Here is a 10,278-nt window from a genome sequence, read left to right on the forward strand (position 1 = left end):
AATCAATGTTCTATACCTCAGATACATTTTTTCATGTACTCCCTCCGTTCCTAAATATTTGTTTTTCTAAAGATTTCAACAAGTTGGAGCAAAATGAGTGAATCTACTCTTTAAAATATGTTTATATACATCCGTATGTGGTAGTCTATTTGAATGAAATCTCTAAAAAGACAAATATTTAGGAACAGAGGGAGTATATCAAAACAAAGAATATTGCTTTACAAGCAGTACTGACTCACTGTGTCGTATCGGGTCAATTTCGACGGCCTTGTTGTCAAAGTTACGACGTGTCCATCCGTCCATGGGCAGAAGCCAGGACTTCTATGACTCAACCCGGACCACAAGTTGGCCTTTCCCTCTTCTCTTCTTTGGTGGATTCATCTATCCCACCAGCAATATTGCAGGGGCCTTCCAAAATGGAGCCGCTTCTCTCTGCAATCGTGGGTGATCTTGTCAGCAGAGCCCTGTCCATGGTAACCCAGAGATACCTGCAGTCCAAGGGAGCAGAGGAGGAGAAGCTCCAGAGGCTACGGGCAGTGCTGCTAAGGATCGATGCCACCGTCGAGGAGGCCGAGGGGAGGCACATCACCAACCAGGCAATGCTCCAGCAGCTCCAGATGTTGAGACGAGGTATGTACAGAGGCTACTACACGCTCGACACCTTCAGATACCGAGCGCACAGGGACGAGGCCTATGGCGAGGCGAGCACTCGCCGTTCGCTTGCCCTGTCCAGATTCAGCCCTTCCAGTTCCAGACGTACCTTCTTCTCCGTGTGCGATGCTCCGAGCAGGGACCTGGTGCTTGATGCCGGGAGCTGCAGCAATCTCGACAAGATGCTCAGCAGCCTTGAGAGAATGATTGGTGACATGCAGGAGTTCGTGATGTTCTTGGCCAGCTATCCTCGAATCTCCCGGCAACCTTACAGCGCGTACTTGTTTCATGATCAGGTTATGTTTGGCCGGCAGATGGAAAAGGAGACAATTTTGAGCTTTCTGCTTTGTAGGGAGGCTGCAAGGAATGGAAGTCTGGGTGTGCTGCCGATAATTGGTCCAGCGAGAGTCGGAAAGAGTACACTTGTTGAGCATGTCTGCCACGACGAGAGGGTGCGCAGGCGCTTCTCGTTGATCGTCTTCTTCAGCGGGAATGATCTCAATGGTGGAAACTTGGCTACTCTAAAAGGTAGCGGTGTGATCAAGCATCAGAATCTTGCTTCCAGCCCGCGTGGAGACTCACTGGCTGTGATTGAGCTAGCAGGGGACATGGACGAGGAAACATGGAGGGGGTTGTACACCTCGGCTGCAAACCACCTGACGCCAGGCAGTAAAATCATACTGACCAGCCGTTCAGAGAAGATAGCATCATTAGGAACGGCACAGTCTCTTGTGCTGAAATTTTTGTCCCAAGAAGCTTACTGGTATTTCTTCAAGACGGCTGCATTCGGAAGCACAGACCCTGGTGAGCATCCTAACCTGGCAGCCCTCGGCATGGAGATCGTCGTCCACATGAACAGATCATTCGTGGCAGCGAACACCGTTGCCAGCTTACTGAGAACCAATCTTGACACACGGTTTTGGCGCAGAGTGCTGAGATGCTTGAGAGATTTCGCAAGCAAGCACCTCAGCATGTTTGGCGAGCACCCGACCAATCTCCTGCAGAAGGACCAGCCTGTGTACATGTGGACAATGGCCAAGACAAGCAATGTCGTCGTAATGCGTGATATTTATCATGAGCCCTCTCCCCAGATCAGTGAGGTTCCCAGGATAACGGCACAGGATGTTTTGTCCGGGCGAGTTACATCTGAAGGGGCATTCCAAGCAGTGGCATGGAGGTCCAGGATACCTCCATGCTACACCTACTTGGTGAGCTTCGTCGTGTCACGGACAGACGAGCACGTGGTGCTCGGTAAGAAGCGGTCTAGGCAGGAGAGAATTTGATGTAAAATGCAATTATGTATAGCTAATGTGATTGCAAAGTGCACATCTTACCTTTTTTATCAGCGCCCTACATCTCCTCACTTATGTGTGGCAGCTTGCTCCATGGATCTCCAGCTATATCTCCACAAGCCGAGTACTGAACTTGACATAACCGGTCTGGTAGAACTGCTTACAAGCCAGATTGACAGAACCATTTTTATCTGCAAGGCAGGCTGGCAGAGAAAACCAGTAGACCAACACTACAGAAGAGCTGGAGCATTTTACAAGATTTCCAAGCGATTGTGCCGTTTCCAGCAATTACTGCACTGCACAGTCTATATGTAAAGGAAGTATGTTCAACACAATGCAGGGTCAGCTCAGTGCACATATTTGATGTGTTCTATACTAGGATGGAGCCTGGCCCATATGCAACACAAACCCTATTATTTCAGTCAATTCATTTATCGTTGACGCACCTATATATTTTTTTCTTACTTTCGTAGCCCAAATCAAATTCTTATTGCGTACTGGAATAACATGAGGATTTCTAGGTAGCAGCTTTCTTTACCAAAACAAAGGATCCTCAATTAACTCGGTGAATAGACATGAGTTTCACAACAGGATGAAGATCAAGCATAACCAGGGATCGTTGTTGACATAGAACAACATTTAGGGTAGTCTAGCCCTAGCTATCCAATCTGAGAACATCGCGGAATCGCACAACGAATCCGCCGCCCTCCTGCCAGATCCGTACGCACTAATTACCAACCAAGCCGTCGCAGAGGTCGGGAAGGGAGGACGAGCCGAGGGAGCAGGGCAGGTCCGGGTCCAGATCCGGGGCGGCGGCGGCGGCGGTCTTGCTCGCGAGCTCCACCGCGCGGTCAAGGAGGCTGCGTGGCAGGAGGTCCGCCGGCGGAGGCAGTCGCTGGTGGCGCTGCAGCCACCACGCGACCGCGGCCGCCCTTGCCGCGCCTCCGCTGATGGCGCTCCCCGGCATCGGATCGCCTTGCTTGCCCGACGCCGCGAGACTCCGAGAGGGTGGGGAAAGCGGGCCTTGACGTGAGGAAGAGCCGAACGAAGGAAGTGGTTTGCGACCCCAGATATCTATAGGCCCTTTATGGGCTCACATTTTCTGTACGGGCCAAATGCTATCCTTCTCGAATTAATTCCTGTTGACGCAAATAACTACATTTTTTTTTGCGGATTGACGCAAGTAACTCCATTCAACAGTTTTTCATCCAGATTACCTCATTTTTTGGAGGGGAGGGGGAGGGGGGTGTTTACCTCATTTAGCAATCTATCAGGTAGGTCTAGATTGTTAGGGGCACGTGGTGTGCTACGTTGCAATTTTCCTCTCACCAAGTGCGGGGTCCAATTGCTTGGTCATATACTACTCCTTCCGTTCGAAAATACTTGTCTTAAAAATGATTGTATGTAAACTTATTTTAGTTATAGATACATCTATTTTATCCATTTCTAAGACAAGTATTTCCGGACGGAGTGAGTATTATTTTATAACGGTCATCAGGTGTACATACACACCGCCCCGCCTTGATGAGTTTCTTCTTCATGCCATGCAACTCCTTATTCGTTGATTTCACCTTATTCTTACTCACCACATTGGCTTCTAGGTTGCATCATTTTAGAAATAACTCCAACGACAGTTTTTCAGCAAAAGAATGAATCGAGGAGCCATGTGCGACCTAAAATACATTAAAAGGGTAATAAATTGGGGAAATCGCTAAATGGGTGACTTGTATGAAAATGTTAAATGGGGTAATTAGCATCAATATACCAAAGTAGGGTGTTAAAAGTGGAATTCACTTCTTCCCCTAAAATAAATATTTTTTGCTGACAGGAATATGGTGCGCTTAATTTAGGTCTAAACAAACTTCCATCATGCGAATACAAAACTTGGAGACCCCTCCACCCCCCAAGTTCAAAAAGAATCCTTAGACTAACAAGTATGTCTTGCTAGATTGTGGGCTATACGGGTTGCCTCCCTCAAACAATGCTGGAAGGAGATGGAACTAATTATGTGAGCGATTAGGAAGCATTCAACCAAATTCACCGTATATAGGCCCCAGATTTGGATCGTTCCATTGCATGCCTAAACTAGTTCCATGGAATCAGACTTGACAGGCACTGACGAGCAATCAAGTTTTTCCAGTAGCTCCAACTCCCTCGGTAGGGCTAGCACTTTAACGGTTGTAGCGTCCAGAACATGATGCAACAATGAAGCAACATCGACAACAGTTAGGCCATGATCATCACGAAGCACTACCTGCAAGGCACCCGAGCCATCATTAAGTAAGAGAGATCTATATTAAGCTTGTTTGATCCCATGTGGGTCTTCTGCTACATTATTTCAGGTGACTACTTTTATGGGAAGCTACATAATAGTTCATGGTGATGGTTTATATCACAAACATCGTTCTCATTGCCGACACAATTTGTTCCCGTTAGAAGCTTCACGCTTTCACCACCATATGTGCCAGGCCCGACCACAATCAACTCATGTAGACTGACCTAACAAGAATAGGAGATTCCATTGATGGAAGTCTCAAGATTTGTTTAAGAACATCAACGTGGATCTGTCCACCGAAAGAGCTCTATTAACGATTTCATCCAATCCTAAAGCTTGCCTCCGCCGGGCATTCCACTGGGCGTTCGACATGCCCGGGGGCCTTGCCGTCGGTGCCCTTGGCTTCCTCTGTTTTGGCTGGACGGAATCGGTGGCTAGGCGAGGGGGCGCATACTTCTTCGGCGGCATGGCAGCCGGATCTGGGGGAGAATGACGGGAGCAGCGGGGGAGAAGGGGGGGGGGACTGGGAAAATGGAGGGAAAGAGGGAAATCCGCCAGTGTCGCCGACAACGCGGGCCCATGCGCCTTTTCGCTTCAGCCGGCGCCCCCCGGTGCGCTGGGTTCGCCGGTTATAATTTCGGCCCAAACCGGCGGTAAACCAGAATATGAGGACGTGTCTGGGCCATTTTTTTGCCGTCGGCTCCAAAAAAGGCACCCTTAGGGGCCTGTTGGGGCGAGTGGAGATGCTCTTAGTTGTCATGGTGTCTCTGCGCTACAAGACAAACTTAGTTGAGAAGATGGAGATGCTAATCGCACAATTACAGAGCGCGACCATACAAAGCTGAAGAACACTAGTGGACTGGCAATACACGTGTACAAGTTTGAAGCCTTCCGAGCAAAAGATGAATTTACATCATGCATGGACTGACAATCACAAGGTCAACAGGATCAGACCAGCCGGGAGCTCTTCTTCCTGGCCAGCGCATGAGGTACGACGGGCGTCTGCACGGAGCAGCTCATGAGGTAGCTGTAGCAAGGGGGTATCTGGGACCTCCACGCCAGGGCCTCGAACCTCCCGCTGGGCGCCGGCCGCCCGGACAGAACCTCCTGCAGCGTCATCCTGGGGACGTCCTCCTGCGCCGGACATGCCTGGTAGCAGCCGTAGGAGACGAACACCTTGGACGTCCGGGCCAGCCTCCACAGGTAGACGTGCCGGTTCTTCCGCAGGAGGTCGTGCGGGTGCTTGCCGAACAGGTGCCGGTGCTTCTCCGTGTACTCCCTCATGTTCCGGAGGACGCCGCGCCAGGACCGGGCGTCCAGGTTGGCCCTCAGCAGGCTGCACGCGATGTTGCCGCCGATGAACGACCCCTTCTCCTCCGCGCATATGTCCATGGCGATGGCCACCAGCCCCGGGTGGTCCTCCGGGTTCGCGCCGCCGAAGGCCAGCGTCTTGAAGTAGTGCCAGTAGGCCTCTGGGCTGAGCACCTTGAGCCGGAGCGCGCGCTCTGTGCCCAGCCTCTGGGCCGCCTCCGACCTGCTCGTCACTATGATCCTGCTTCCGCCCCCCTTGCAGAATGCCGAGGAGCGGAGCCTCCTCCACCTCCCCTCGTCTGGAACCTCGTCTTCTGCCAGCTCGACGATCACGAGCGAGGCTTTATTATGCGGGTGCGAGGCACGGCCGTGGTGCTTGATCAGGCCGTGGTCTCCTGGATCGCTCAGCTTGTCGTCGTCCTCGAGGTCGTCGCCGCTCATGAGGAGGATCGAAGAGAAGTGGCTGCGCACCCTGTCGTCATGGCAGACATGCTCGACGAGAGTGCTCTTCCCGACCCTGGCCGGACCGACGACGGGGAGCACGCCGGCTCCACCCTCCGCTTCTCCGTCTCGCAGCAGAAAGCCGATGATCTGCTCCATTTCCTTCTGCCGGCCGAACATGAACCTCTCGAGGAGCAGGTGCGCGCTGTAGGGCTGGCGGCAGACGCGGGGATAGCCCTTGAGGAAGACGACGAACTCCTTCATGTCGGCGATCATGCAGCCGAGCCTGTCGACCACGCGCCGCACCTCCACGGCGCTGTCCGCGGCACCGAAGCAGAGGCGCTTGGCGGGGTTGAGCCTGGACAGCACGGACGAGAGGCGGCACGGGGCCGGCGCCGGCGCGTCGTCGTCGGCGGCGTGGCCGCGGCCGCACGTGAGGGCGTCGAGCATGTAGTGGCCGCCGTACATGGCCTCTCTGAGCACGTCGAGCTGCCGGAGCATGGCCTGGTTGGTGATGCGCCGGCCCTCGGCCTCCTCGACGGTGACGCCGACGCGCAGCAGCGCGAGGCGCAGCTGCTGGACGCTGTCCTCCGCGCTGCCCTGCTGCAGGTACCTCTGGACCACGAACGACACGGACCTGCCGAGCAGGTCGCTCAGGATTGCAGGCAGGAACATCTCCATGGTCACAGTGATCAAGGTAGGGGCTGGGTGGAGTGGACTGTGCAATATTCCGATCAAAGATTCAAAGCTGGAGCTTGCGTTTGCTTTGGTCTTTTGTGCTTGGAATAATCGTCCCGGCCCGTTCCAGGATTTCGGGATATCCTCTCCTCTCCTCCTGGCTTTTGTGCTGCAGGCGGCGGAACGCGCGGGTCGGGTGACTACGAGCATAATTGGTTTGATGCCAACATTCGGCATTGCCAATATTTGGTAAAATCAAAAGTTGCCAGTATTTGACAATTTTTTATGAGATTGACAAAAAAATTGGCAGTCAACCAATCACTAGCCAACATTTGTCATTTGCCTGCCAACTTTTGGCATCTAACCAATTAAGCTCCTAATACATCACGCCCATGTTCATGGGCTCTGACCACTCAACAGCGTAATGGAATCATGGAAGAAAGGAGCATAAGTTTCGCCGTCGGAACGGCGGCTATGCACGTTGGCTCTTTTAATTAGCCGTCACATCGGCAGGGTCTGACGCTCAGTCGACGGCGATCTTGCCGGCGCCCAGGCTACCCCATGCGCACGCATCGGGGCATCGGGCAGCGCTAGACTTATCCAGCCAGCTCTTCCTAGCAAGTTGATACTTGTTGCATTGCATTGCATTGCGGGACAAGGAACGTGCATGCACCTAAGGCAGACTTCACTGTCACGATGTGGTGCGCGATTCACTGCAATTTGTGCCGTTGTTTGTCGGGTGTGGTTGGCTTGAGACTTTGCATCTTCCTCCTCATCAATCATCATGGCCATATGCTCCAACCAATCCAAGCTTTGCTGCATTATTATGAGTCGGCATCGTCGGACCGGACGATAGGTAAGTACGGTCCCTACTTGCGGCGGTGTGGCTTCTAGACGGACGGCAGGGTTGCGTGCCTACTTTTGGCGGCGCTGTTGGTGCATTTCTGCAGGTCGGGTGCGCTCAGGATTTTTGGCTGTGTTTCTCCTGACTGGCGCCATCAGAGAAGGCCCAGCAGCAGCAGCAGCAGTGCGATGGCTGTTTTGCCGGCGAGCTCACGGCGCAGCAGCGCCCCTCCGGCTGAGGCCCAGTACACAAATTATGAGGTGACACACACGCCAAGAACATAGAAACACAGACATAGAACAAAGCCAAAATGCCACAGATATATATATTTCCAGCAAATGCTTGAGTAGCATACATCACAATCAGTAATCACCATTTACTACTCACACAACTAATTACATACATCAACTGCAGCTTTTAGAATACTCAGCAAGTGCAGCTTTTACAATAGAGATCAAATGCAGCTTTTATACTGCTCTTCTTCCTGTTCCTGCCCACGGCGTGTTCTCGTTCTCCACCCTCGCCTTTCAGCACCCGTGGCCTGGAGCATCAAATCTCTCGTATAGGCAATAGTGCATATCACATCCTGACATGAATCTGACAAAGTGATCTTGCTCTTGGAGGAGTTGGTTCTGCCTGGAAAGCGCCATGGAGTAGTAGTCTGAAATCCAGAACACATCACTGGATTCAGGCAATTCTCAAGCAATGTAATGGTTGATCTCTCAACAGAAGTTCATTCGGGCGTTCACCAAACAGAAGGAGCTGCCTGTCTGTGTATGCCATCAGATATCCACGAGCCAAGCACCAGACTCGAGCACTAATTGTCTCTTGCTGATCAACGAATCATGTATGAAGGCAAGGGAGGACCCTCAGACTCTGTTGCAATAACTGTGGCTAACCATGCAGGTGTTGGTTGCTCATCAGGTCAGGATTTGCGCTTCCAAATGCAAGCATCCTGAAAATCTACCAGTAAGCTTCTTGATGCAAGCAAACTCTAACCCAAGAGCTTCTGTTGTTCAACCATTCACATCCCTTCAGGCAAAAGAACAACCAATTTCCCAAAATAAAGTATGTGGAAAAGGCTAGCGGCAGATTGGAGGATAGTTCCCCAGAAAAATAACAAACTCCTTCAAGTCAGCAATGGCCTTTTCTAGGGTAGCAATCATACCTTGTAGATCTTCTATGTTGTTACTGCCAAAGAGCACTGATTTTCTGTAGTTATTGGACGAACGAAGACACTTTGCTGCACTGAACATAGATAATCCAGAGAAGTGACTCACCTCATGCTCATCCCCTCTCCCTTGTTGAAGGGCTCGACATTTGAAGTTATCAAGCATATAGTGGCCTCTCTGCATCCCTTCTATCAATATCCCCAGCTGCTGGAGCATCTCTCGATTGTTGATAAGCCTTCCCTCCGCCTCCTCGGTGATGGTATGGGCTCTTAGAAGCAACTGATTTAGCCGCTCCAGATTCTTGTCGACGTTTGGAAGCTGCAAGCATTTCTTGATGGCAAAGGATACAGCTCTGTTGACAATATCACCTACGACTGCAGGAACAATTATATCCATTGTGAACCTCCGTCGAAGCTGCCGCGATGAAATGAAATGGCAACGGAGATATCAAGTGGTGGTGGTGGTCTAGTATGCCAGGTTTCTCTAGTCTTTCTTTAATGACCTCTTTAACATATCACTGTCTTACCTTCTGATAGTTGCTAGAGTCCCGAAAAATAATTAACATCAATAGCTCTTCTGCTAGTTGGTAGAGTCCCAGAACCAAGATCAACTGTTTTTTTCTTTTCGAAAAGGATGTTGAAACCCCCAATCATTGATGCACACAGCCATATTTTATTATAGTTGATGTAAGGCAACGAGGCCAAAAACATCAACAAGCAGAGTATAAAACATGGGCAACCACGGTCAAACCATTACAAGATATGAAATGAACACCTACACCTAGATCGATTTCTTTCGCGGCAACGCCTCCAAGAAAGAATAAACTCCTCGTGCAAAGTAGCGTTGTCTTGGATGTGGCGGTTGCCTGTTTGTCTTATTACCGAGCAACATCAGAACATGTAGCTGCTTTTATTTCGAGGAGACGAACCAAGACGGCAGGTATACATCAGAAGGAAATGAACCCTCTACATTGCCTTGAGAGTTCAGAAAACTGCAGTGTCAGTGTACTTACCACTATTATGGACTACTGCGTCCGAAAAGGAACGTGAGCTGTGCTACAATTAGTGCTAGAGTGCTCCTACGGTCTAGCAGAGCTTTGCCAATCCCTTTCAGGGTGGATGGATCGACGTCGGAAAGGGGAAGGATGGCACCAACAGACAGCAAAACAGAGTGGTGACTGGAAAGGGGCAGTTGGTGGTTTGGACGCCAGAAGAAATTAACATAGATCCTAACAATCATACATGCTGGTTTTGTACTTGTACTATAAGATCACGTCAAGAAGGCGCAAAACCTAGGAAGTGAAATAAGCAGCCAGATATCCATCATATATCGAGTCCTCTACGCATAAAAGACCTGTATTTTTTACTCAGCACTCACATCAATCTTGTAAAAATGTAGCAGCTGCCCGTAGCTGCTAGGCTCAAATCGAAAGCTAATAGACATCACGGTTTACATCTTCCGGAGGTTACTGATACGTTATCATCGAAGAATGACACTGAGATAGTGGTAGACAGATGACATGTCACATCTTGCCGCGCTCGACTAGTCGACTGCTCTGTACCAATAATTGTGCATTTGTGCACCTCTGTGAAAGAGTCAGCCATGCTACAACTG

At 50.7% G+C, this 10,278-nt stretch overlaps 3 protein-coding genes and 1 long non-coding RNA gene across 4 annotated transcripts; 1 reads left to right on the forward strand and 3 right to left on the reverse strand.

Moving 5' to 3' along the window:
- The first annotated feature begins 277 nt into the window (after positions 1 to 277).
- Positions 278 to 2,388, forward strand: LOC123079148 (disease resistance protein RGA2). Its single transcript, XM_044501831.1, has one exon. It carries the CDS (start codon positions 324 to 326, stop codon positions 1,932 to 1,934), a length of 1,611 nt encoding a protein of 536 aa, XP_044357766.1. The 5' UTR covers positions 278 to 323; the 3' UTR covers positions 1,935 to 2,388.
- Positions 2,389 to 2,476: 88 nt separating this feature from the next.
- LOC123079149 (uncharacterized) lies at positions 2,477 to 3,002 on the reverse strand. Its single transcript, XM_044501833.1, has one exon. It carries the CDS (start codon positions 2,908 to 2,910, stop codon positions 2,671 to 2,673), a length of 240 nt encoding a protein of 79 aa, XP_044357768.1. The 5' UTR covers positions 2,911 to 3,002; the 3' UTR covers positions 2,477 to 2,670.
- Positions 3,003 to 5,007: 2,005 nt separating this feature from the next.
- Positions 5,008 to 6,942, reverse strand: LOC123079150 (disease resistance protein RGA2). Its single transcript, XM_044501834.1, has one exon. It carries the CDS (start codon positions 6,883 to 6,885, stop codon positions 5,167 to 5,169), a length of 1,719 nt encoding a protein of 572 aa, XP_044357769.1. The 5' UTR covers positions 6,886 to 6,942; the 3' UTR covers positions 5,008 to 5,166.
- An 847-nt stretch (positions 6,943 to 7,789) lies between these two features.
- Positions 7,790 to 9,147, reverse strand: LOC123074742 (uncharacterized). The gene is made up of 2 exons (XR_006436044.1): positions 8,773 to 9,147; positions 7,790 to 8,696 (listed from the first exon to the last, which is right to left on the reverse strand). It is a non-coding gene; the product is annotated as an uncharacterized lncRNA (long non-coding RNA).
- Positions 9,148 to 10,278: the final 1,131 nt, after the last annotated feature.

The sequence above is a fragment of the Triticum aestivum genome, chromosome 3D (assembly GCF_018294505.1).
Source record: "Triticum aestivum cultivar Chinese Spring chromosome 3D, IWGSC CS RefSeq v2.1, whole genome shotgun sequence".
Taxonomy (NCBI): Eukaryota; Viridiplantae; Streptophyta; class Magnoliopsida; order Poales; family Poaceae; genus Triticum; species Triticum aestivum.